This window comes from Marmota flaviventris, chromosome 13 (genome assembly GCF_047511675.1).
Source record: "Marmota flaviventris isolate mMarFla1 chromosome 13, mMarFla1.hap1, whole genome shotgun sequence".
Lineage (NCBI taxonomy): Eukaryota > Metazoa > Chordata > Mammalia > Rodentia > Sciuridae > Marmota > Marmota flaviventris.
The window spans coordinates 102,703,674-102,729,549 of NC_092510.1; the positions used below are offsets into that span (position 1 = coordinate 102,703,674).

General features: G+C 59.6%; 1 protein-coding gene across 4 annotated transcripts; it reads left to right on the forward strand.

Moving 5' to 3' along the window:
* The first annotated feature begins 17,258 nt into the window (after positions 1–17,258).
* Positions 17,259–25,574, forward strand: Ppp1r26 (protein phosphatase 1 regulatory subunit 26). Of its 4 annotated transcripts, XM_071601144.1 has the most exons (6): positions 17,259–17,299; positions 18,153–18,264; positions 18,633–18,721; positions 19,258–19,366; positions 20,138–20,260; positions 20,445–25,574. In XM_071601144.1, the coding sequence occupies exon 6, from the start codon at positions 20,502–20,504 to the stop codon at positions 24,159–24,161; it is 3,660 nt and encodes a 1,219-aa protein (XP_071457245.1). In that variant the 5' UTR covers positions 17,259–17,299; positions 18,153–18,264; positions 18,633–18,721; positions 19,258–19,366; positions 20,138–20,260; positions 20,445–20,501; the 3' UTR covers positions 24,162–25,574. The 4 variants fall into 4 exon arrangements, with proteins under 4 accessions (XP_071457245.1, XP_071457242.1, XP_071457244.1 ...); XM_071601141.1 differs by lacking the exon at positions 18,633–18,721; XM_071601143.1 differs by lacking the exon at positions 18,633–18,721 and having other exon boundaries at positions 17,264–17,299; positions 18,138–18,264.
* The last annotated feature ends 302 nt before the right edge of the window (positions 25,575–25,876 follow it).

The following is a 25,876-nucleotide window of genomic DNA, read 5'->3' on the forward strand; positions in this document are numbered from 1 at the left end:
TGTTGTTTGAGCATGTGTGAGAGCGTGTGTGAACATGTGTGAGAGTGTGTGTGAGCATGTGTGTGAGTGTGTGTGTGTGAGCATGTTGTATGAGCATGTGTGTGAATGTGTGTGTGAGCATGTTGTATGAGCATGTGAGTGTGTGTGTGAGCATGTTGTATGAGCAGGTGTGAGAGTGTGTATGAGCATGTGTGTGTGTGAGTGTGAGCATGTTGTATGAGCATGTGTGTGGGTGTGTGTGTGAGCATGTTGTATGAGCATGTGTGCGGGTGTGTGTGTGAGCATGTTGTATGAGCATGTGAGTGAGTGTGAGCATGTTGTATGAGCATGTGTGAGAGTGTTATGAGCATGTGAGTGTGTGTGAGTGTGAGTGTGAGCATGTTGTATGAGCATGTGTGTGGGTGTGTGTGTGAGCATGTTGTATGAGCATGTGAGTGTGTGTGAGTGTGAGTGTGAGCATGTTGTATGAGCATGTGTGTGTGTGAGCATATTGTATGAGCATGTGAGTGTGTGTGAGTGTGAGCATGTTGTATGAGCATGTGTGAGAGCGTGTGTGAGCACGTGCGTGTGTCCTAAGGACACCTAGGCAGCTGCCATCCCTCTCAGCAGTTTCGAGTGACCGCACAGACTCCCCAGGGCAAAGTCTTCATGGAACACCTGAGCCCAGAAATCATTCACTTACACCCCAACATCTGTACTCGGGAAACTGGCCGGAATCAAAATGGAGTCCCCTGGGTCAACTGAACAGAAAAATCAGTAAAGCCGGGGATGTGGCTCAGTGGTTAAGTGCCTCTGGGTTAATCCCCAGCACCAAAAAGAAGGACTCCCTCTGCCCCAGCCGCCCGTCCCATCACAGTGGCCGCTCCTGGGCGGGCTCACCAACTTTGGGGGTCTGGGTGGCTTTGGGTATGGCAGACCCTTCGACTGACAAGGCCCCACTTCCCCACCCCCAAGCTGCACTCCCCTAAAGTTAAGACGTTATGATAGGAATTCCTAAAACCAAGAAAACTCCCAAAATTTCTTTCATGAGAAATGATTATAGATTTTAGCTAAAAAAAAAAATAAAGCTGCCAGCCAGGCGCTCAGGAGGCTGAGGCAGGAGGATCCAGAGTTCAGAGCCAGCCTCAGCAACTTAGCAAGGCTCTAAGAAACTTAGCAAAATCCTGTCTCTAAATAAAATACAAAAAGGAGCTGGGGGTGTGGCTCAGTGGTAGAGCTCCCTGGGTTCAATCCCAAGAATCTAAATAAATAAATCTTAAAGATAATCTGTCAGAGTTCCCAAAGGAGGTCAGGCAGAGTGAAGGGCATCCCTGGTGAAGGTGTGTCCATGGCCTGCCCTCACGTCCACAATCATCACCACTGTCACGGGTGGCCTGGAGTCCTGTCCCCGTCCCACCTGCGGGAAGCTGGAGCCTTTCCTGTGGGCCCTTGGCCCTCTAGAGGCTGGGCCAGGACTGGCTAGGGACCTGGGGGCATCCTCACCTCGTGTCCACAGCACAGCCTGTCCTGGTCACTCAGTTCCCTCCAGTGAATACAAATGTTGAGGCTTTTGAAATTTCCTCCTAGACTTTGATCCTCCAAATTCTCCATGATTCCTAGACTACTCTTATGGGCTGGGAAAGCCACCCAAGTATAACTAGAGATCGTACCTCCCCTCCTGGACAGAGCCTGCCCTGGAGCCTGGCCTGGTCAGATATCCCGGGGCACTCTGACTTGCTGTCCAGCTGCATTGAAATGAAGCAAGTATAAAAAGCACCCGGAGGTCACTGAAGAGAACACGTGCAGTACACAGGATTAATGGAACCCAGGACCGAATGTCGCAGTGAGCGCGCAGGCAGCTCCGGGAACCCAGGGCACCGTTAGCTTGGGTTTGGACCTTGCACTGCAGGAAGCCAGATGCAAGTTCCACGCTGCGTGACCCTCGGCCGCCATCCACACCACCTCGCTGGCCTCAGGGAAGGGACGGGGGCATGGGAATTTCAAGTAGACCCATAGCCACACACAGACGTTTCTCAGGGCGACAAGGGGTGAGCCTTTGTCTCTTGGAGGAACCAAGGAGATCCTCATCTTTCCAACCAACACACCCTGGCTGTCCAGGGTGGGACCCTGGGGACCTTCACAGGACGGGAGGAACCCCAGGAGAAGGCAGGACCCCCAACCACGAAAACAGGCTGCAAGCTGGGTGCACCAGTCTCCACCACACTAGGACCTGGTTCTTCTCCCAGGATTCACCTCCCTCCAGGCACCAGGGGCCCACCCGAGAGTCCACCCTCATTAAAAAAGTACTGACCATGAGCTCGGGAGGAGCTGCGCCCTGAAGGTGCCTCACCTAAGGACTGAAGGGGGCAGTGGGTGAACCAGTTGGTGCAGGCTGCAGGTGCAGGGGCTGGGCTCTGTCCATGGTTCTGACCCCAGGTCACTCCTGGGGACAAGCTGCGGAGAGTCAGAGATCCAAGCCCAGCCGGCTGTCCCCCATGTAGGAGGGTACTGACTGGGCCCACAGACAGCTGCAGCCCCTGTCCCCGGGTGTCCGCCCCTGCATGCCCACACCCCAGGCCCAAGGTCTCAGCCATAAGCCAAGGCCCAGGGAAGTTTGTCCCCAGCTCTCCCAGGACGTCACTGTAACAATGGGGTGCGCAGCTCTGCTTCCCTCCCACCTACAGAGGCACCGCATGCCAGGGGCTGCTGTGGGGACTCCCAGCCCGGGCTGCACCTGGGCCCCAGCCTCTTCCCCCTCCCCAGCACCGGCCCAGGCGCATCCCCCAGGCTCCCCATCCAGGTCCCATCCGGGGACCAAGGCCACCCTTGCCTCCCTGCCCACAGCAGGCACCCAGTCCATGTCCACGAGGCTGCCAGCAAGGCCCTCTGCAGCCCTCTGTGGGCTGGGGCTCGCCGAGACTGGGCCCCTGGTCCACCTGGGTTGGGCTGGATGGCTGGCCTGGGCTGGGGGACCCATTGTGCTGGCCAGAGCCTGGAGACGGGTCCCCTCTGTGCAGAGCCTATGGGAAGGTGCAGCTGTAGAATGCCCTGGACACTAAACACTTGGTCCCTCTGCATTACCTCCCCATGTCCCAAAGGAGCCTCAGGGAAGGGGACCCAAACATTGTTCCCACAAGGTTGGCCCCAGCTCCTGCCCAGCCCTGAGTGGAAGGCTTGGGGGCTCCAGCCAGGTGCCAGGACCCCCTGAAAGCTCTGAAGCTCCTTCCCACTGCCTCTGTGGTCTGGGTGGAGGGCACATGGGATGGTGCCTTCCTGTCCTGGATGCACAGAGGCCCTTCCTCCTCTACTGGTGGGACCACCGCCCACCCTGGGGCAGAAGCCATCGGGGGGGTCCCCCTTTAGCCCTCTTCCTGCACACTCCGACCCATTCAACTCCCCACCCATCTAGACCAGAGCCCACAGTGGGCTTGCACTCTGCCCTGTGGCCCGAGGTCCCCGTGAGACTCAGAGGGACAGTGTCTCAGGGTGAGACCTACTAAGGTGTGAGATGGGAAGTTAACACTTCACCACATGTATAAGTGGAGCCCTGCTCCTGGGAACCGTACACTGTGGAACCCCTCGGCCGTGAGCCACTGCCCCACATTCAGCCCTGAACTGCCCGCCCCAGCTCACGCCAACTGCAGGCCAGCTCTGCACCGCTGGGGTGCTGCGGTACTGGACGTCTGTATAACAGATCGAGGTTTCACTTCTGCGTCCGGCTCCTTCCCTGAGCACAGTGACCTTCAGGTCCACCCACACCATACGTGTGAGCTGCCCATGGCCTTTCAGTGCCATGTGTGTCCTGCCTGTGCGGGGCCTCCCCCAGGAGGTGCCGCCTCACCTGGGCCCAGAGTCGGCCGCCTATGGACTGAGGCCTCTGAAACATGAGCCCCAGGTAAACTTCTCCTCCTTAAGTTGTTCCTGTGGGTGTTTTGGTCACGTGGAGCAAAGCCGGCTAACACGTGAGATCCACGTACGTTTGACTTTACAGGAGACTGCCGGGACCTTCTCCTGCACCCTGCACCTCCACCGGTGAGTGAAGGGTGCCGGCCGCTAACCTCTTCACTTGCTCCTGAAATGTCAGCTCCCATGGGCTCCCAGCCCAGAAGAAAGCTTCTCCTCTGAGAAAAAGGCCATCACTGTGCCACCTGAGAAATCTGAGGAAGCCGGGCAGACAGAACGCAGCCCCAGGGCTCAGAGCCGCACCCTGCTCCCGCAGGAGGGTGCCCCTGCTCAGGAGACACATAGCCACCGAGAGGTCAGGGGCCCTGGCTGCAGCTCTGGGGTTCCCTCCCCAATACGCGGCAGCCCCACAGCCCCAACTCAGGTCTGCTTTGAGGGACCCCAGCCTAAGGGCGGAGGTAAATGCTAAAGTGACCAGCTGAAGGGACAGTGGCCAGCTGACTCTGGGAGAGGGAGGAGAGAGGACCTCACCCACCTCCGACGTCTCTGGGCATCAGGAAGACCCAGCAGGCTCCCCGCAGATAGAGCCCTTCTCCCCAGGGGCCAAGCACAGGATTTCAAACAAAGCTCTGCTCATTTCCGGCAGCTCAGGCAGACGGCGGGGGGACTCAGAGCAGGCATCACTGTGAAACTTACTCTCGCACTGTGTCACCTTGAAAATGTCTGCTTTCTGCTTTGGGATTTCAGGGGTGAGTGGGTGGCCATCAGAGCAGGGCCAGTGTGGAGATGGTCCCAGCAAGGCTTGCCAGGGCCCTGGGGCTGGGAGTGTGCTGGCCCACAGCACCGTCTTCAAGGGGAGAGCTTGCTCGGCATTCCTGTCTCTTGGAGGTGAATATAAGGTCCTTGCTTAGCATCTGGATGGCCATCTTAATTGACAGCTGCCATTCTAAGGAAAACGTTTTGCTTTCCTGCCCAAGGCCCTTTCTGAGAAAGACCCACCACTCCCTGCCCACAGCAGGCACCCAGTCCATGTCCACGAGGCTGCCGGCAAGGCCCTCTGCGGGCTGGGGCTCGCCGAGGCTGGGCCCCTGGTCCACCTGGGTTGGACTGGACAGCTGGCCTGGGCTGAGGGCCCCATTGTGCTGGCCAGAGCCTGGAGACGGGTCCCTCTGTGCAGAGCCCATGGGAGGGTGCGGCTGTAGAATGCCCTAGACACTAAACACTTGGTCCCTCTGCATTAGGACCTGTCTGGCTCTGATTCCTGAGCCTGACCCATAAAAGGCCAGAACCCAAGCCTGTGCTGCCTCTCTCCTCTACAGAGATGGCCTTTGTCAGCTCGGACAGATGAACCGAGTGGGTCTCGGCCTGGTCTCCGTCTCTTGTTCCTCACTTTCCCTTCATTTTGGTGCAGAAACCCGGGATCGGGTTCCCCAGTGTGTCCACTCCCCTCTTTGAGGGTCACTGAGCATCCCCAGGCCCCAGTGCAGATTCCATCATGGGACCAGGCCCTCCGTTCTGCCAAATTCCCTCTCCACACCCACCATGGGACGTTCCGGGTTCCAGGTAAGACCCCTGTCTCTGGTTGACCTAAACGACGTACGGGTCCCAGGAAATGACCGTTGAATGTCTGGCACGACCAGGGTTACCATGTGGTCAGGGGTGCCCTCAGCCACAGCTTCACAGCCTCCCTACTGTTGACCGGGTCTGTGGGTGGTCTTCTATGTGGGTCCTGGGTTTTGAGGAAAACCACCAAGGGTGATTGGGAGTTGCTCCTGTGAGACCTCTCAGCTCTACGGCTTCTGCCCCTTCTACACAGTCCCAGCCGGGTGCCAAGTGCCTCTAAGGGCGACTTCCCCAATGCTCACCCAGCGGTGGTGACCACCCTGAGTGTGACCGTCCTCTCCACTGGGTGATTACTAGAGACTGGGGGACGCCCCACCCCTGAACTCACCTCCTCCGTCTCACCATGGGCGGCTCCTCGTCCATTCCCTCCCATAGTCCCCTGGGCTGCCTCCTGGCTAATCTAGGGTCTCTCTCACCCTGGACCTAAACCCCCAAAAAACTTATCAGCTTGTGTAATCAGATCTGGCTTCAATATCCTTTGGATAACGACTCTGAATAGCTGCTTAACGGCACTCTACATCCCAATATTTTTTTTAAAATTTTTTTATTTAAAAAAATTGTTTTTGTGGTTGTGTATGGACAGAACGCCTTTATTCTGTTTATTTTTATGTGGTGCTGAGGATGGAACCCAGTGCCTCCCACACTAGGCAAGTGCTCTGCCACTGAGCCCCAGCCCCAGCCCCAGCCCTAGATCCCAGTATTATCAGGGATCTTTTTAACTACTGTGAGAATTCAGGAAAATGGAAGAGAGATCCTACGTTCAGGCTTCTCCTCCCTGCGTTCCAAGCCCTCTCTCTGCATCTCCTGCTCTCCCCACAGTCCTCTCTGCCCTCACCTCCCTGCGCCTGCTGCCAAGGGTCAGCCGGTCCCACACAGGGCTCCTCCTCCATCCACCCACACCACAGTTCTCTTCCTGACGAAGCCTCCACAGCAACTGTCCCCTCCGCCCCTCGGCCCTTCTCTCCTCCTGCCACACGCTCACGGCTGCCACTGCCCAACCCGCATCTCTGTGTCCTCTACGCGAGGTGGCTGGGGTGGATGGTGTCATCCAGGAACGTGTGCTTTCTCTTGGTCTCATCTTTCACAGATGGAAAAGTGGCTTGGGTCCTCTTCTTCAAGCCCCACCACATAATCAAGGAGTTTCAGTACCTGACCCATCATAGGATTTGACCTTCCACAATGTCCATATGACCTTGTCTAACACCCCTCTGCCCAAGGAGCGCAGGTGAGTTTGGAAGCAAGCTGATGAGGTGCATTGGACCTCCCTGCCCATCTGATGGGCACTGAAGCGGTCCCTGATCAGGACCCAGTTGGGATTATAGTTCGCCTGGAGGGTGACTCGTAGAGACCAATTCCTTACTCGCCTCGGCAGGACTTGGAAAGGCGGCCCATGGGCTATCGATTATGAAAGGCTCCAGGAGGTCCCCCAAGACAAGAATGAAACCTTTCAGCACTTTAGACGCCCTGACAGGGCTATATTACAGTATACTAACCTGGACCCTGGACTCCAGGGGAGACCTCTACTAATGACCTACTTTTCTCCCAGAGTTTCCCCGATATTAAGGCCAAACTAAGGCACCTTGAGAGGGGCTCCTAACTGCCCAAGCTGAGGTTCTGAAAGGGGCCTTTAGGGTGTATAACGGGAGAGACGAGAAGACCGGGAAGCAGAAATACCAGATGGTCGCTCAAGCCGTCCGTCTGGCCTCTGCATCTGTCTCTGGTTCCACTGGCCCACGGAAGGGTCCCTCGGGACCACCCAGACTCTGTTTTAAATGTGGTCAGAAGGGTCACTGGGCTCGTACTTGACTCAAGCCTCGCAACCCTCTGGCCCTTGTCCTAAATGCCATCAGGAGGGACACTGAGCTGTTGACTGTCCCTGAGCCCATAGCGGCCCCCAGCCACCTGGCCCTTCTGGTTCCCCTTTCCGACTCTTAGGACTGGCTGCAGAGGACCGACGAGGCCCAGGTCCCCATCCCTGACCACCACCTTCACTCCACGGGAACCCAGGGTCACTGCGTATCTCAGGTGGCCTGCCTCCTTCCTCCTGGACACCAGGGCTACATACTCAGTACTCGAGGGGTGCTGGGGCTACCACTCGCTCTGGGACCTCTATTGTGGGGCAGAGGTGAACCTGACCAGCCCTATAGACACCGGGCCTTGTTTGCACTTTTGACCCTCTAGTTTCCACCCACCCCTGTTGGTCACTCCACAGTGCCCTGTCCCCTATGGGAAGGGACGTCCCCACAAAGTTGGGGGCTTTGCTTCCCTTCTCCCCTCATATTTGCTTCCACCCAGACGCCTGCGGCTCCCCGATCCTCACCCTGACCTCAGGACCACCCCTATTCCATCTGCCAGGGCCTCCCATGACCCCCTTCTGAAGTGGACACTACTCTCCGGGATGCTTCAGGTCCTGCTATGGCCTCACACCGGGAGCCCGTTCCCATCATCTCACAGACCCCCTGCCCAGTCACAGTCCCGCTGTCCCCCCTGCTGCCGTCCCTCTCCTGCAGAGCACCTGTGGGTCCTGCCGACCAGGCGTGTGTGACTGGTCCTGGCCACTTGTCTTCCCTTGGTGCCAGTGACTGGGTCACATTCTCCCATCGGCCTTGCTCTCCCCTCAGGGTTTGGAGCTGCTTGGGGACCCTGGCGTGAGGCCCAGGACATTGGCCACCCCCTTCTCCCACCCACCCAGCGCTCCTCTTCGTCACACTCTGGCCTCATTGGGTGACTCGCCCTCCCCTCCCCTCCTCCCACAGGTCTACTCCCTAGAGACGGCAGTGACCAGGCTCCTCTCCAGGACTTAGACCTTGGCCCAGCACCATCCCTCCCCTTGGCCAGTCCACTCTGGGGTCTTGGCTCTCAGCTCTCAGCAGAGTCCTGGCCAGGCACCAGGACTCCCACCGGGCACAGCCCTTCTCTCAGTCCCAGAAAGATGTAGCCCGAGGACCAGTGAATCAGGTGGTGAGGACCCTTCTCACTGCTGTCCCCTCCCCACTCGGGTTTGGCCTGCCCCTAGCCACTCCACCCTCCAGCTCTCCCTGGGGAGCTCCCAGTCCACCTGACTCACTCTCGGCTGCCCCCTCGCCCACTTAGCCCCGATTCAACTTTCCACTCAGCCACGGCCCTTCTATGACCTGGACAATGGCCACCTCATGGCACCTCTGCTCCCAGTAGTTCATGGAATCTTCACGACTTTTGTGAGTGCTCAGGACAAAGGGAGGAATCCCTGTGTGCGGGCCTTCTCCCTTCTCCACTCTAGGCCCCCTGCTATCCCCGCTCCCCGTCAGGCTCGCGGTCCTCAGCCCCGTCACCTGTTATCTCCACAGGTCCCCCGGGGGGGGGACCCAGGCTTACCCTCCACACCTGCTCACCTTCAAACCCTGCCTCCCTCCTCCCCGCGCCCCAGGACCCTCCACCTCCCTCCCCCACCCCCCGCGCCCCAGGACCCTCCACCTCTCTCCCCGCCCCCCGCACCCCAGGACCCTCCACCTCTCTCCCCTCCCCCCGCACCCCAGGACCCTCCACCTTTCTCCCCACCCCCGTGCCCCAGGACCCTCCACCTCTCTCCCCCCGTGCCCCAGGACCCTCCACCTCTCTCCCCCCGCGCCCCAGGACCCTCCACCTCTCTCCCCCCGCGCCCCAGGACCCTCCACCTCTCTCCCCTCCCCCCGCGCCCCAGGACCCTCCACCTCTCTCCCCTCCCCCCGCGCCCCAGGACCCTCCACCTTTCTCCCCGCCCCCGTGCCCCAGGACCCTCCACCTCTCTCCTCCTGTGCCCCAGGACCCTCCACCTCTCTCCCCGCCCCCCGTGCCCCAGGACCCTCCACCTCCCTCCCCCCCGCGCCCCAGGACCCTCCACCTCCCTCCCCCCTCTCCCTGCGCCCCAGGACCCTCCACCTCTCTCCCCGCCCCCCGCGCCCCAGGACCCTCCACCTCTCCCCCCGCCCCCCCCCGCGCCCCAGGACCCTCCACCTCTCTCCCCTCCTCCCGTGCCCCAGGACGCTCCACCTCTCCCCCCCCCCCCCCCCCGCGCCCCAGGACCCTCCACCTCCCTCCTCTCCCTGTTCATGCACTGAGACTCTAGAGGAGCTCCTTCCCACCCCTCCCCCACACAGGAGGCCCTGCTCCAGGCCACTGTGGGGTTCACAGATGGCTCCTCCTTCCCTCAGGAGGGTCCGTGGGCAGGGTGTCTCTCTCACCTCCGTGGTGGAAGCGGCTCCCTCCCCGGGAACACATCCGACCAGCAGGCTGACTGGCGGCCCCCATCAGAGCCCTCACTTGGGCACAGGGAGCCCCCTCGACGTCTACTGTCCCTTGAGTACATTGAGAGTGGACTAAACTCCTTCCCTTGGCTCTTCTTAGGTATGGGCCCCCCCAAAGAAGCCACCCAACATCTCCCCTTCTGAGCTCCTATATGGAAGCCCATCCCCTGCTCAGCTCCCCAGATTCCCCACTGCCCCTTGCTCCTCCTCCTTTCTGGCCCTTCCTGCAGACATTAGGAGCCTCTTTGGCAACACGTGATGCTGTTCTGGCCAAGCCTAGCTCTGCCTGTCCCCCTCCCCGTCTACTGGAGACCTGGCACCTTTTAACCCCCTGAACAGGCCCCCGCCCCCTCAACCCTCCGCAGAATGGACTGGGCCCTATCAGGTCACTCTTACCCCCTGGAGGGCCTCCCGTTTAAAACGGTTTTCTAGTGACACCCCAGGCCCCTCAAGCTGCGTTTCTCCGAGGCCGGAACCCCCAGTCTTCCTTCAGCCTCTGGGGACCACGAGGACACTGCAGAACCCTGAGGACCTCCTTGCCCTGTCACCTTTGCCCCCTCCCTCCTCCTGCACTCACCTCCCAGGGGACGTCACCAGCAGTCACCACTCCAGTTTCTCGGGGACTCACAGCAACTTGCTCAAGCCTTACTGCCCACACGGTCCCAGCTCGATTCCTCAGCTGCTGTACTTCTGCAGAATGAAGGGGCCTTGGTCCTTGATGGCTGAACAGGCGGACCTTGTCTGTCCCTCAGGAGGGACAATCCACCTGGTGCACAAAGGACAAGACAGACAACCCAACAAGACCTTGAAGGTCCAACAGCGCTCCTCTGCTGGGGGATGGCAGCTGAGCACCCCTTCTCCAGTGGGCACCTCCTTCCTGACCCCCCCTTGTCACAGGCCTTCTGTTAATGCTTGTCCCTGCGTCACTGGATGGGCTCAAGACCAGATCCCAAAACTCTCTGACCAAACTGTGAACCAGCTTTTGTTACAGGGATACCGGCCCCTCACCAAAACCGGGGTGCGGGGACAGCATCCCCCACTCTCAACCTCCGTCTCCGTCTGCCACTTCTCACTGACCACCTCTCGTTTCTCGCTTTCTCTTCAGTGAAGGCCAACGGCACAGGGGGTGGCTGGCAGTCCCCAGGGCCTGTCACCACTCCCTCCACCCTGGGCTCTGTCTGTGGTTGTCAACTCATCCCTGAATGTCACTGGAAGCTGGGCCACACAAAAAAGCATAAAGTCCCTGCTGTCTGGGCACTGCAGAGGCCCCGTGGCGTTCCTGCTGAGGGTCCACACAAGGCCACCTCTGTCCACCTGGCTGTACGAAGCCTCTGGTGCCCTGGAGCACAGTGTCCCCTCTCTGGCTCCCAGGGACTCACCCCCTTGCTGGCTAACCTCCTTCTCTTTCCAGCAGTTGGCTGAACCTCCCCGGTGTCCCCAGCAGGGACAGTGGATCCAGAACACATCTGGGAGGTTCCGTGCCTCCTGTAGACAGCAGATGGTGGCTGCAGTGGGCGAGCTTCTCCCTGAGGTTCTCTCCTCCGAGCCCCACAGCCCCCCCCCCCATCTCCACAGGCCTCAGGCAGCTCGTCCCATCGGCCTCCACCTCCATCAGTGCTCTGGGGCAGCTGGCCACGTGTGCACGACCACACAGTACCACCTGAAGAGCAAGCACGCTCCTCGACCTGACGCCTCAAAACCTCAGGGTGAAACACAGAGTGGAACCCTGGCCACCTCCCCAGGCCTGGGCCCGGCAGCTCCCTCAGGAGGGGTGTCCCCTCCTCACAGCCCCGCTGTCAGGAGAGGGCCCTGGGCATGGCGAGTGAGGCCAAGGGAACCCGCCCCGGGACCAGCAGGAGCAGGGCCACAAAGAAGGTCCCCACGCTGTCCCCAACAAGTGGAAGCAGCTGTCCCCTTCCCAGCACATCCGCCAGCCCCTGCGGGGTGGAAAGGGCCCGGTGGGTTTCCTGGGACGTGCTGTGGAAGGCAAGGCTTCTGGAGCAGGTGGGCAGGGCCCGCGGGTGGCTCTCCGGTGGCACCCTGAGTACATCCCGCAAAAATGCCTGTGCGGAGATGTAATCCTCCCATGCTGCTTTGGGGGAAACAGATTAATAAGGTCATGAGGGTGGGCTTTATGAGGAGACCTGAGCTGGCACAAACTGTGCCCTGCCACGTGACACCCTCCACCATACTAGCAAGCAGCAAGAAGCCAGCCATGCTCTCAGACTCCCAGACGGCAGAACCAGAGTCAAATAAACTTTTTTTTTTTTTATCAATCACCCAGTCTCAGGCATTTTGTTATAGTAATGAAAAATGAACTAAGACATCCATCAACTCCTTTCAGTCTGGGCTGGTCCAGTGGAAAATGGGGACCCCATGTACCCCTAACTTACTCCAATGGCCCCAAACTGCTGTATAAAGAAGCGATAAACCTTTACCACGCCTGGAGGACATGTGTTACCATCCCATCTTTCAGGATATCAGAAGTAGATTTTTATACCAAAAACTAAAAAAATGTTCCACACTGCCTTCCAAAAACTCAGGCACTACACAGCCAATTCTTGCTTCTTTCCGTCCTACGACACCTGAAATAGACTGCTCTCCATGGGCCTGGAGAACATTTCGGAGACTCGATAGGAACGTGCTGAGCTTTCTCATCTTCACCCGCCACAACGACGTGGCAACTTCCACGTGGCAGGTCGTGCGGGCCGGCTTCCTCCATCACATCTGCCATCACGTTAGTGCCACCGTTGAAACTCTATTCCGGGTTTTCAGATCTAAGTTCCATGATCTTAGAATTCCTGACACATTTTCTACAGCTTCTTCCAATGAACTTATTTCAAATAAAATGTCTGAGAGATTTAACAAATTAACAAACTCTGCCTAAAATAGGGAGCGCACGGCTCCTGGCAGACCTTTCACAGAAGATTCCAGAGGCTGGTTCTAAAGGAAGAGCACGGGAGCCTGGAAGGCTCGTGGTGCACACAGGCAGCTAGCGGCCCGGGCCTCAGGGTGGAGGTGCTGGGGGCAGGAACACCGGTCCCTGGCCCACAGCTGCAGTGCTGCGGGAGCTTCCCCAGCAGGGCACTTCTGGGCCTTCCTCATGGGGGGCACGGTCACAGTCTGGAGGTGTCCCAAAGCTGCAGGGATGTTCAGAGGTGAACTGAGGGACTGTCACCGCCTCAGCCCTTCCTAGTGTGAATGGACCAACTGAGTGTGGGCCGGTGGGGTGTGGCTGAAGGAGGTGGGCACTGGAGCTGTGCCCGGGAAGGGGGCATCTGCCCTGTGGCCCCTTCCCCTCTCTCTGCTGGTCCCTTCTGCCACGATGTGCAGCCCAGAGCAAAGGAGCTGGCCCTCTGTGGACTGGGACCTCGGACAGCACAGGCCGAAAAGGAGCTCTTCCTCCTCTAGGTCTTCTTATCAGGTGTTTGGTGGCAGTAAAGAAAAGCTGACTGACACTCCCTCTGAGGGACTGCCCCAGGCCCACGTCCTGCGGCCAGGGGAGGCTTCTGTGGCATCTGCAGGACATCCCAGCTGCACTCTCTGCCAGATCTGCGGCCGGGATGCTTACAGCCAAGTCCCTCACAACCTCCCCTGCCCACCTGTTCAGGGCCCACCTGTGTGTGGGGGACCACCTGTGTGGGCCTACCTTTGCAGGGGGGGCACCTGTGGGGGCCCACCTGTGCGGGGTCCACCTGTGCGGGGGGGGGGGGGCACATGTGCATGCTCCTGTCCCTCATGTGAGTGATGCACCACGCCCTCTGCCTTTGGGAAAGGGACCTTTCTGGCCTGTCCCAGCCCCTAGGTGAGCTCTGAGGACCTCATGTGGGCTCCACAGGCCCTCGGTGAAGAGAGCAAGTTTCACAAGACTGTCTCATAAGAAGAGCCTTTGCACAACTCATTTTCTGTAAAAACCAGTGAGAAAATAATCCTTCTCTCAAATCTCGACTTGGCAGGCGCCCTTCTCTTTCTTGAATGAACCCAGAGTGTCCTCGTTTTCCCTGTGTGGTGCATGCAGGGCCCGCCTGGACCATTCTGTCTCCGGAAACTGATTTTCCGCAATAGCTTAACATGCTACTTATAAATAGCTCATCTGAAAGCCACGCGGCCTCTGCCATTGTAAATCACACATCAGGTAAGATTCTTGCCAGAAAAATTCTAAGAACCTAACACTCAAGAAATAAAACCAAAGTCACTGCTGAGGTAAAAGGTTTTAAAGATTGTTTTGCAGAAACAGAATTTCCAGAGATGGAGTCCAGTGGGCCGAGGAGTCCCTCAACCTGGGCAGAGTAGGCTGTCTCCCTTTCTGTGGGCTCAGGGAGGATGAGGGCACTGCCTCCAACCTGGGATGGGTCTGTTGCCCCAGGTCAGGTGAGCCCACAGGACAGGTGAGCCCCCCACAGGACAGGTGAGCCCCCCACAGGACAGGTGAGCCATAGATGGCTGCATCTGCATGTATCCGTAGTCACCCACTTTCATTAAACATAAGCTCGTTTCTTATGTTTAAGAAATGACGGTCTTAGAAACTCAAACAGCATAAAAGGACAAACGAAAACATGTCCCCTCCCCAGCCCACCCAGAAGGGTCTCACTGGTAACATGGCACCACCAGGCAGAGGCAACCCACCTTGCTCCTCCACCCTCCTGGAGATAGAACCCGGGGTGCCCTACCACTGAGCCACATCCCCAGCCCTTTTTATATTTTTATTTAGAGACAGTCTTGCTAAGTTGCTGAGGTGGCCTGGAACTTGCCTCAAACTCCTCTGCCTCAGCTTCCAGAGTCCTAGGATCACAGCGGCAGCCTCGTACCTGGCCCTTACCTGGCTGTTCTAAAGTGCACCGGGGTGGCCCTTCCCCTGGTCTGTGGATGGCCTTTCCCTCCAGGATGGGCCTCCTGGGAGCAGAGGCTCAGCAGTGCAGGGCGTCCTCCCAGAGGGCCCTGCAGTGTGTTCTCCCACCCTGGGTTTGGAGCCACACCCCCAGGTCTGGGATCTCTCGCTCAAGAGGTGGGAAGCGCACCTCCCTTCACGGTGTTCTTTAATCCTCTGTAAAGGCACGCAGAGCCGCACTGAACCTGGGGCTCATCTCACCAGAGCCCCAGGTCTCCCCGGAGGCCTCCCTCCTCCACATGCACAGTAACTGTGGGACAGTCCCAAGACTTTGCTCCCTCTACAGAGGGCTGTGCAGGGCCCTCAAGGGTGCACTGTCCACACTGGCCACCGAGCCTGCCCAGAGGCTGGGCGAGAGGGAAAATGAGAGTTCCCAGCATCAAAGCCAGCACCTCACACAGTGCCTCTCCAGGTTCCCCTGAGGAAGACCTCACAAGGTGCAGGGGTGAGGTCTCCTGAAAGTTAAAAAAAAAAAAAACCCACCAACCAGGACCTGAAGATCAGAAGTTTCAGGAAGGAGGGAAGAAAGCGCCCTCTCCCCTGAGAAACAGCTTCTTATAGGCCACATGCTCCAGGGTGCAAATCTCCCAGGAGGCCCTGGTCTTATTTTGCAATCTGCCCATGGAACCAGCAGATGCTTTGGAAGTCTCCGCAGAGTTAAGACCATCCTAGGTCTTAGCCCAAAGCAGAACCCATCCAACAGAGTCCGACAGATTGACCTGCAGAAGTTAAAAGTGTGTGCAAACAGAAACACCCAATCCAGAGTCCAGAGACAGATGACCACCTGAGGCCCACCGACACAGGGTCCACGGGTCCATGGCAGAGGCAGCTGCACCCCTTAATATCAAAGGCTCTCAGAACCAACAGAAAAAGGATGTGGTTCAATAGAAGAGTTAAACATGGACAGGCAATTCTCCAAATGGCCAAATGATAAAATGAAAAGAGGCTCAATGTCTACAGCAGTTGAGAGGAATTAAAATTAAAGTGACAAAAAGCCTTGTTTTACCTGTCAGATTGCCAAAGACGAAATGGTGTGACACCACTCAGAACTGGCACAAAGCCAGGAAAACAGCATCATCGAGGCTGGACGGCAAGTTAGAGCAGGGCTTCTGGAGGGCATTTTGGCAAAAGGCACCATAGTTCTGCCCTAGCAGGCTGTCCTCTAGGAAGCGATCTAGGGAGATATCCAGCTATTCCAAGGACATCCAGCTGTTCATCATGAGCTGGCTTAAAAACCGCATAGAGCCCAGAGGGCACACAGCTGTGATCCCAGCCTCTGGAGGCAGAGGCAAGAGTACCACAAGTTTGAGGCCAGACTCAGGAAATTAGAGAGGCCCTGAGACCCAGTCTCAAAATGAAAAATAAAAAGGGCTGGGGGTGTGGCTCAGTAGCAAAGCACCCCTGGGTTCAATCCCCGGTACTAGAACATGCCAAAATATTAATAGCCCATGTCTTGGGGGTGGTGACTATTAATTATTCTCCCAGGTTTAAGTAAAGAGTATTAATTTATAATGAGAAAAAAACTTCTTTCTTGTAAACAATTCGCCGAGGCATTACAATATTTTAATGGGTTTCTTGACCCCCCAAACTTGATCCCAACTCCCCTTCTCATTCTCTGGGGTTGACCCTATCCAATCTCCTACTTTCTGGTCAGGAAAGAAACCCCCAGTGCCTTGGCCCCTCCAGGAGTGGACACTGGGCTCTTCCCTGCCATTACAAGAGACACTTGGGGTGACCCCAAGCCTGGACAGGTATCTCCAGACCATTTGATAAGGCGAAGGAAACTAGCCCAGGACTTCGAGTCCCATGGCCAGTGAACTGCAGAGACACATAGGACAGGACCTCCGTGCAGAGCCGGTCACCTGAAGTGCATGACCCTGGAGGTCACTTGTCCAGTCTCAGGCTCTGGGTGTGGGTTGAGGCTAGGAAAGCTAAGGTGTGTGGCAGTGAGCGCGACACAGAAGCGTTCAGCAACAGGGAGCAGAAGACAGCTGGGGGCCTGGCAGCGCAGGCAGCGGCAGCGTGGGGGGCGCCCGCAGAAGGCTTCCAGCACAAGAAGGCCAGGCTCAACTCTAGCTCTGTGCAGACCTGCGCAGCGCATCACGGCATCTCTGGAAGCCTGCGGAAAGGGAAGGCCGGGCTGGGCAGGTGCCAGGCACCCGGGACACGAAGCAGCGCCTAGCAACGCGGCAGCTTAGGACAGTACTAACTACGACAGTCAAGTGGCCTCCCCGCGCTCTTCCACGGCCACACCCCTCGCCTTGGTGGACTTCGCAGCGCCAGACCTCCAACCCGCTCTGCGCGCACTCGGCGCATGGCGCACACCAGGCCCGGGCCCAGGACCCGGCGGACAGCGCGACGGCCGGGTCCCCGCGCGGAGGTCTGACTAGAGCGGGGGCCGGGGACAGGCAGCCCGGGCCCACCACCAGTGCACTCCGCGGCGCGCGCCCACGCGGCCGGGCCCCGGCAGGGGTGGCGCGGGTGCTGGCGGCCCCGGCGCGGCGCGGCGGCAGGTGGGCGCGCTCTCGCGGGCGGGGGTCCGGCCGGGCCGCGCGCCTCCCCCGGAACTCGGCCGTGCCATTCCCATGATGCCCAGCCACCGGGCACGGCTTCCGGAGCGCGGCCGCCGCCGCCGCCGCCGCGGGTAGGTGGCGGGGAGGGGGCGGCTGGGGGGGTCGCCCCGCCCCCGCGCCGGCCCCGCCCTCCCGCGCTTCCCACGGCGCGCCCGGGCGAGGGGCGGCGGCGCGCGGGGCGGCGCGGGCCGCCGGACGCCCCGCGGCCCCTCCCGGCGCCGGGCCGAGGGCGGAGCGCTCCTCCCGGCCGGCCGCCTTCCCGGGGCGCGAGGCGCGGCGGGCGGCCGCGGAGGTGAGGCGGGGCGGCGCCGTGCAGGCCGCGGCGGGCGGCGGGGCTCGCGGGAGGGGGCGCCGCGGCGGGCGGGCTCGGGGGCGGGTCCCCGCCCGGGCTCGGGTCGCGGCCCCCGGAGGCAGCTCCCGCGCCCGCCAGCCCCTGCGCGCGCCCCGCGTCCCTCGGGAGCCGGCGGGCGCCGGCCGGGCCCAGGTGAGTCAGGCGCAGGTGAGGCCCGCGGCGCTCGGGGACCGAGGCAACCCGGGCCTGCCCGGCCCCCAGGGCAGCGCTCACGCCCTGCGCCAGGCGGAGCTTCCGGGAGGGAGCCGAGCTCCGGGCCGCAGGCTCCGAGCCTCGCAGCCCGGAACGCAGCGCGGGGGGCGCAGACCTGCGGGGAGGCCTGACGCTCCCGGGGGAGGTTCCGCGCCTCCCAGGCCGAGGGCCAGACTGCTGCTCCGGCTCCCGGGGCGGCGAGCCGAGCCCAGTAGCGGGCGCTGAGGCTGAGGTGCGGGCCAGGAGCAGCCAGAGGTTCCCCCGCCTCCGGCCCGGCTCGGGGATCGCTGCAGTTTTGCTGGGGGCCGGGCGCGGGTTGCGATCCGGTTGGTCTCGGCTTGGGGCCGGCTACAACTGAATTCCAGCCCCGCCCCTTTCAGGTTGGTGGAGAGGACCCTCCTGCCGCGGCCCCCTCGCAGATGGGCTCCTCCTCTCCTCTCCGGCGTGCAGACCCTGGCTTCCCCTAACCCTAGGAAAAGCCCCACCTGGAAGGTAAGAACACAAGTTGAGCCCGGTGTTGGTGTGGGGGCATTTCTGGAAGGTAGAGGACAGAGTTAGTTAGGTGGCCAGGGCTTGAGTGTGGCTTTGTTCTCTCCAGGGCGTGGGTGTCTAGACCAGGAGGATGTCCAGATGCCTTCCACTGGCTCTTAAATCTGACACCAGGTGGCTTTGGCCTGCAGGTGCTAGTGTCCCTACAGTCACTTAGAGACCAGTTTCTAGGGCCCTTGGGTGCATGGCAGCAGTTGGACCAAGCCACACTTCACCTCACCTTGGCGGAGTTCTTGAGGTGACTCGTCTCCTGGCTGACTGTTTTAAATCCAGGCTGTCTCTGGAGCTCTCTTGGCTTTTTAACCTTCTAGGACTAAGTAGTTGGAGAACTCAGAAAACTTTTCCCTGGGCGACCAGGCTCTGTCTGCACCACTTACAAGCTGTACACTGGTTGATAGAGGTGGGTGACTCCCTGCTGCAGCTTTGCATCTGGAGTGGAAATCAGGGCGCCCCAGGGTCCCACCCTCCCTGGGCCCCTTTGTTAAGGCAGGATTGCTATTTAAGGAGTTAATGTTTTTGGTTTAGACTCTTCGCAGCCCAGGGCTCATGCAAATGTTTTGTCATTTCTGTGGCTTTGTCCTGGCAATTTGAATAATGTCCACAGCAGAGTGGGCACAAGCCCCCTACCCAGTGAAAGAGCCCAGCCCTGTCTTCTGTCCCCTACCACTGCTTCCTCTGGGGACCTCTCCAGAGGCGACATTTTGGGGGAAATAGGGCTGTAGTGGACACCAGAACTTGAGAGCCACTAGTCAGCTCATGCACCCATTTTCAGCTCCGGGAGCTTTGTAAAGTAGCTGTGATTAATGTCTCAAGGTAAGTTCTTCCAGAACTTAACTCTGAGCTCTTAAGTTAATGATAAGTCTTTCCAGAAAAATATTTATGAACTGTAGCTGCCGTCTCTGAATTAGCTGTCTCTGATTCTCCTAATTCTGGTAGTGGAATGTGTGTTCAAGCAGCTGGCAGACGGCACCTCTCCCTGAGCATGGAGTGACGAAGACAGCCTTGAAGCCTTTGAACGGGAGCCTGGACTCGAAGAGAATTTCAAGTAATTGCAATAAATTCTTCCGTTTTAGTTTCACTTTTTGAGCACAGATTGGTAATAGCAAGTGAGTCAGTTCTGAATTTGGCATGCCCTCTGATTGCCAGTTCCCACCGCTTGCCCCTTTGCTGGGAGGTGGCGCCTGGCCCCCCCTCTCTTGAGGAAGGTGTGTGGTGTGTAAACAACCAGATCACATGCTTGTGGGAAGGACGTTCCCAGCTAAACCGAGAAAGCTGGTACACAGGATCCAGAGGAAGCCAAGGAAGGTGCAGGCCAAGCCCACCCAGCTCCTGAGGCCTAGGGTGGTGATGGCTTCCTAGCACCCTTCTGAGGGAGCCCAGTGTCTGCTGGTGGGCCTCCCGTGCATCTGAACCTCACTGCACTCAGTTTGGAGATGGGGTCAGAATTATCAGCCGTGCCATCATTGGCCACCCAGGGCACATCATGCTCTGTCACTGGCCACCCAGGTCACATCATGCTCTGTAGGGCAGTCCAGGGACTGACCTTTTGCGAATAGGCCAGCTGTGAGCTGGCCTTCAGAGTGTTGCTGGGAGCAGCTCAGCTGAGACCCCGAGACCAGGGAGTGACTGCGGGGGTGGAGAGGGCGTGAGACGGTGTTTGGGGCGGCTAGCCTGCTAAGTAGCTAAAACAATGATTCGGGTCCTTGAGACCGTCCAGCAGACGTACATTTGATGTCTTGGTCTTAGTAGAAGTAACTGGAAGAAGCTTGGGGAAGCGGTCACTGAGCCGCTCATGGCACACACCTTTCTGTTTCAGGAGTGAGGTGGTCCTGCCAAGAATGACTCTTCCTGTGAAGTCACCCTTACCAGGATTTGTCATAGTCATTCTTATTAACGTACGGGACTTGGTCACACCAGCACCTCCTGACAATCTTTTGAGGTAAGTAAAACCTCAGTCCTCCTCGAGGGGGAGGCAGGACAGAGAGTTGGGGGCATTTTCTTTCTGGGTGTTCTCAGCAGGCCTGGCCCAGAGGGAAGAAATGCTTCCTTTTGCAGTGGAGGAACCCGGGGCAGCTGGTGCAGCTGGTCCCTGGACATTGTGCCCTGTGCTCTCTTTGTCCCAGGATGTGAACCCAAGGAGAACACAGCGCAGTCCCCCTGAGCCCCACCCGTCTGCTAGGATGTTCCTCATGAACGCCCCTCCAGTGGTCGCTCTCCAGTCCAAATGGGAGGCCTTCGGCCCGCCGGGGAGCTTTAGGTTTCCTCGGTGCTTCTCAGAGTCGGAAGAGGCTGTCGCCAGAGCTTCGGTGAGTGCCAGGGTGCAGATGGTCATCAGCACGCTGCAGCGCGGTGATGCCGCCCTGGGCACGCACGATGAGCGTGCCACGCAGAGAAGCCAGCGGGCGGAGGGGTGCCGGGAGGGCAGGCTGGCTGCCAACCCTGCCCTGCGCAGCGCGCCACCTGCCTTTGCTCCCTGTGGCCTTGCTGCCCATCGCCACCCCCCAGCCGAGGAGGGAGCTGCCAGCCTTGGCCCGCTGGCGCTGGATTCCGACAGTGATGACTCTGTAGACCGGGACATTGAGGAGGCCATCCAGGAGTACCTGAAGGCCAAGAGTGGTGCCGCACAGCCCATGCCCAGGGGGGCCCAGCCTGGCGGGGCCGCAGGTGGGGGCAGCAGAGGCAAACCAGAGCCTCCACACGGTGGCACCCCGCCCGCCCTGTGTCCCCCAAAACTTGCCCCGGTGTCAGGCAGTGTTCCTGGCAGCCCTGGGGAGGCCGGCGGGGACCAGGGCTCAGCCTCCCCCGTCAGTGTGAGCAGCGAGGACTCCTTTGAGCAGAGCATCCGGGCAGAAATAGAGCAGTTTTTGAATGAGAAAAGGCAACACGGAAACCAGAAGTGTGACGGGCCTGTGGATAAGAGCACAGACCCCAGCGAAAGTCCAGCCCGGTCCACCCTGAAACCCACCCAGGAGCCCCCTGTCAGGGCGCCGCCCCGCCACAGTCTGATGGGCGCCTGTAAGGAGTTTGTCTTCCGCAGACCTCCCAGGTCAGCAAAGGGCAGCACGGCGCCCGGCAGCCTCAGGCCGAAAGTCGCCACTGAGCCCGAGAACCCGGGCAGCACAAGGCCTGCAGCCCCCAAGCCCCAGGCAGCACAGAGCAGGGGCGGGGGCAAGAGGAACTGCGGAGCTGGAAAAAGGGGCAGCCGCGGCAGGATTGTGGCCCCCCAGCACGAGGCCTCCGACTCCAGCAGCGACGATGGCATCGAGGAGGCCATCCAGCTCTATCAGCTGGAGAAGACCAGGAAGGAGGCCAGCGGGGACCCGCCACCGGGAGCCCAGCTCAGCCAGGAGAAGGGGCCCGACGTTCCCGCCAGCAGCCCGGGCAGCTCACTGAGAAGTGCCTTCCCCGAGACACCCAGGAGAACTCCGAGCAGGAGGAAGCCGGCGGTCCCCAGGGCCACAGACCCCAGCCCAGGGGGCCTGGACTCTGACCACCTCTCCAAGCCACCCAGGGATGCCAGGGCTGCCGTACCTCCGGCAGGCACCGCCACCAGCAGCGGGCCTTGGGAACGGGCCTCGGGCCGTGCAGACACCTCGGCCGAGCTGATGTGCGCTGAAGCCATCCTGGACATCTCCAAGACCATCCTGCCGGCACCTGTGGAGGGTGGCAGCGGGCCCACGTCTGTAGGCCCCCCCTTCTGCTCCCTCAACGTGCCTTCCCGCTCTGATGGGGACAGCAGCTCTGTGGACAGTGACGACAGCATAGAGCAGGAGATCCGGACGTTTTTGGCTCTGAAGGCACAGTCAGGAAGTCTGCTGGCCAGAGCCGAAAGCTGCCCACAGCCCACCCCAGGCCCCCTCTCCCCACCAGGCCCTAGCAGCCAGACCGGTGTCCCCAAGGCCCCTCTCTCTAAACCCCCAGACCTGCCCCTGAGCTGCAGAAGGAAACGCAGAGGTGGAGCCAGTGCCGTGAGGATGTCCACCCCCAAGAAACCAAGGGAGGTGAAAGACAGTGCCCAGGACGGCGACCGCAGCCAGGGGCAGGCTCAGCCTGGCCACAGTGGGCAGGACCCCCCCAGCCAGGGGAACGCCAGCGAGGCCCCAGGCAGGGAGTGCCAGGCCAGGAGCCAGCCTGTGCCCTCCAGGCCTTTCCTGCTCAGTGACGTTTGCGTGTCGCAAGGCCTTGGGGTTCAGGGGAAGGCAGGAGAAGGGAGGAGCGTTGGTGAGAGAGAGAGCTCCGAGGACAAGAGCAGCTCGCTGGACAGTGACGAGGACCTCGACACGGCCATCAAGGACCTGCTGAGATCCAAGCGGAAGCTCAAGAAGAGGTGCAGGGATCCCCGGGCAGCCTGCAGGAAGAAGGTCAGGTTCAGCACCCCCGAGACACGGTTGGTGCACACGCTGGGAGGCCTCCCGAGAGCCTGGAAGGACAGAGGCCCGCGGGTGCTGAGGAGCTGCCTGTCCACGTCCAGAAGGGACAGCAGGGCGTGCCTGGGGAGACGACCGCCCGGTGCCTTCAGTGGTCCAGCAGAGGGGAGGAAGCTGGGGGGCAAGGACGCAGCCCCAGCTCTCCAGTCCAGGAGGAGACCGCCCGAAGGGACTCCATTCTCGAAGGAAACAGGAGCCCGTGACCATGCGTGCTCTGCCCCCAGCTCCCTGTCTGAGGACAGTTCAGTGGACAGTGACGACAGCATCGAACTGGAGATTAGAAAGTTTTTGGCAGAAAAGGCTAAGGAGTCCGTGAGCAGTTCAGCAGTTCAAGGAGGGGGCCCAGCCCGGCCGGAGGAGCCCTGCAGGAAGGAGCTGGCCCCCGGTCTGCAGCCCGGCGTGTGCACACGGAGCCAGAGGGCCAGGGGCGGCCCTCCACTGGCTGAAGGACTAAGGGGCACAGAGAAGGCTGGGGGACCGTGTGCCCCCGGCCTCTTCATCCCCGGCGGGAAGGGCGCAGCCCGCACCGAGCACACTTCCCACCACCCGGCTGCTGCAGGCAGGTGTGAGCCCACACTGCCTAGGAGTGCCAGTGGGAACCCCTCTGCCAAAGGGTGTCCTGCCAGTAGGAGAAATGTCTATGTTCACAAAGACCAGAGCCCACCCCGCGCTGAGCCCGCAGCCACAGAAAGTGCTTTTGGTCAGCTGCCCAGCTGTGCCACAGCAGGAGCTGAGACCGGAAGCTCCGGGGGAACCTTTCATGTCAACTATGGGAGCCGGAGCTTATTGTCCCCTAGCCCGGGACCTCAGGCCGAGCTGGCCCTCCCCTGGAGTGACCTGGCCCACCACAGCAGGCTGCCCAGCCCATGGTCACTGAATTCAGAAGGTCGGAGTTCAGCATGGACCGGGGGCCTTGGGGGTGAGAAAGAGAAGGGGACCCAGGGGCAGGCCAGGGTCCCGCACAGCCTCACCTTGGACCCCAGGAAGAACCTGTCCTTTACAGGCTTCTCTCCCCTGCTGTCCACCCAGCTGTTCCACTTTGGGAAGAGCGTCCCCTGGGGAGGCCAGCAGGCCGGCCTCTTCAGTCCTCACCTGGGTCTGCCTCTGCAGGGCCCGTCCTTCTCGGCCTTCAGAGAGACCCAGGCTGGTCACAGCCCCGTGTTTGGAAGCCCACACTTGCTCGTGAAGGACAGTGGGCACTGGCCAAGCAGGAAGGCCCGGGCAGGGCTCGGTTTGCAGGACAAGAGGAACTTGGGCTCAGAGGAAGGCATCCTGGACCTGAGGTATGGCCACAGGGTGGTGGACAGGGATGACCAGGACCAGGAGGTGCTGGGCAGCGATGCCAGTGAGTGCAGCGACAGCTCCCTGGAGGACCGCAGCTCAGTGGTGAAGGGCAGAGTCCTCAAGCTGTGACGCGCAGCCTGGCCCGCCCCTGTGCAGAGCCACGTGCGCAGGAGAGTGCAGCCAGCGTCCTGTACATAGCCCTGTACATGTGTACACTGACAGGAGGTTTATTTAACAGACGTGTCCTGGTAAATATGATTTTTGTAGCTTTTTGTAAATTATTTAAAGTGCTGTAAAAAATATTTTTGGAAAATGTCGTCTTGACTTTGAAGGGTGTTCCTAACTGCAGCGTTCTGTGGTCTGCATGGAGCCGCAGATGAGCACACATTTTGGTTCTTACTGTCACAGCCAGGGTCACCTTGGCCAGGACTCTAGCCAGTTGCTGGTTTAGATGTTCAAGCCTGGGGAGGCAGTGGCCACCCTCTGGGAAGCCCTGAAATGCCCTTGTCTGTCCGAAGCTCCCAGAATAGTGCTTTCAATAAAGAACCCACTGGTCCTTAGCAGCCAGAGCAGTTCCTCTCAACACTGCCATCACAGCTTGGGTCAGTAAAATGTTTCAGAGCACAGTGGCCAGCAAGTGAACTGACCGGCCAGTCCTGGCCTCGTGAGACCCCACTGAGACAGTGGCACACTCTGCAGCCCAGTCCTCCAGTGTCCAGGCTCCTGCAGTCACCAGGTGATTCTAACATCTAAATCTCTTTTCCTGGAGAGTTCTGTCCTCTCAATCGTGGGTCTAAGAGATCACACCATATGAGCGTTTAACTGTCCTTCTTGATTTGTGCACACGAGTGAATAAGCACAGCAATTAGGTGGTTTGGTCCCCAGACACCTTGGCCAGAGCTCAGTGCTGGGGACAAGCCTTGCATACCTCCATACCTGCTGTCCAGGAGCTGCAGCCAGTCAGGGTCTGACCAGTGGCTGAGCCAGTGCTGCTGATGACCTCCTGCAGCCCGCCTCCTGGGGCAGAAGGGCGCTGGTTGTAGGCCATGGCCTCTGGTCCCTGGGTCAAGGCCAAGTGATGCTGCTGCCTTGGTTTCCTCACCTTCTGCCCTGTGGCACCAAGGTACCCATGGCCACTGTGGGGACAGGCCATGCTGGCCACTGATGTCCTCCAGTCACCCCAAGTTCTGCGACTTGGGTTCAGCTGTGAGGCGGTGTACCGTTAGCCGGTGATGTTGGTACTCTAACGTGGATGTGAGTCTTCTACACCCCCTGTACCCCCGGGTGTAAATAGGAACCCACTTCTGTGCCCAGGGGCAGACCCCACCCAGGGTGAGCCTCGGCTGGGCCAAGCTGCGGTCCTGAGCATCCCGATGTGCGTGTGATAGCTTCCTTGTGGCGTGTTCCTTCATTTAAGTGCTCCATGTAATCCATGTCCTGACTTTTATTTAACTTTTTAAAGAGTACTTTTAACTCCTGGATACAAACATCAGCTCATTTTGTACATAAGAACTTTTTTTTAATGAATAAATCAAGCATCACCAACAAGTCACCTCTTGTGGTCATGTGGTGTGTCCTCACTGCAGTCTAAGCGAGGGCCTGGCCTGTGCCGTGTGCTGGCGCGAGGACCCTGAGGGGCCGGACCCTGCACTTAGCCCTGAGGTCCTCTCCACTCTGCTGCCAGCCCCTGCCTGGCGAGGCCACTGTCCAGCCTCTCCCTCACCCAGGAGCCCGGGTCGCTTTCACTGGAGGTTGGAGTCCTCTGCACCAAGGCCCCCGCACAGCGCAGGCTGGAGCTGTGCCACCCTGGGGAGACAGCACCTCTAAAACACTGCCGTCGGCTG

Excerpts from the sequence above, each read along its gene's own strand:
- Ppp1r26 (XM_071601144.1), top strand. The coding sequence starts at position 20,502 with ATGTTCCTCATGAACGCCCCTCCAGTGGTCGCTCTCCAGTCCAAATGG.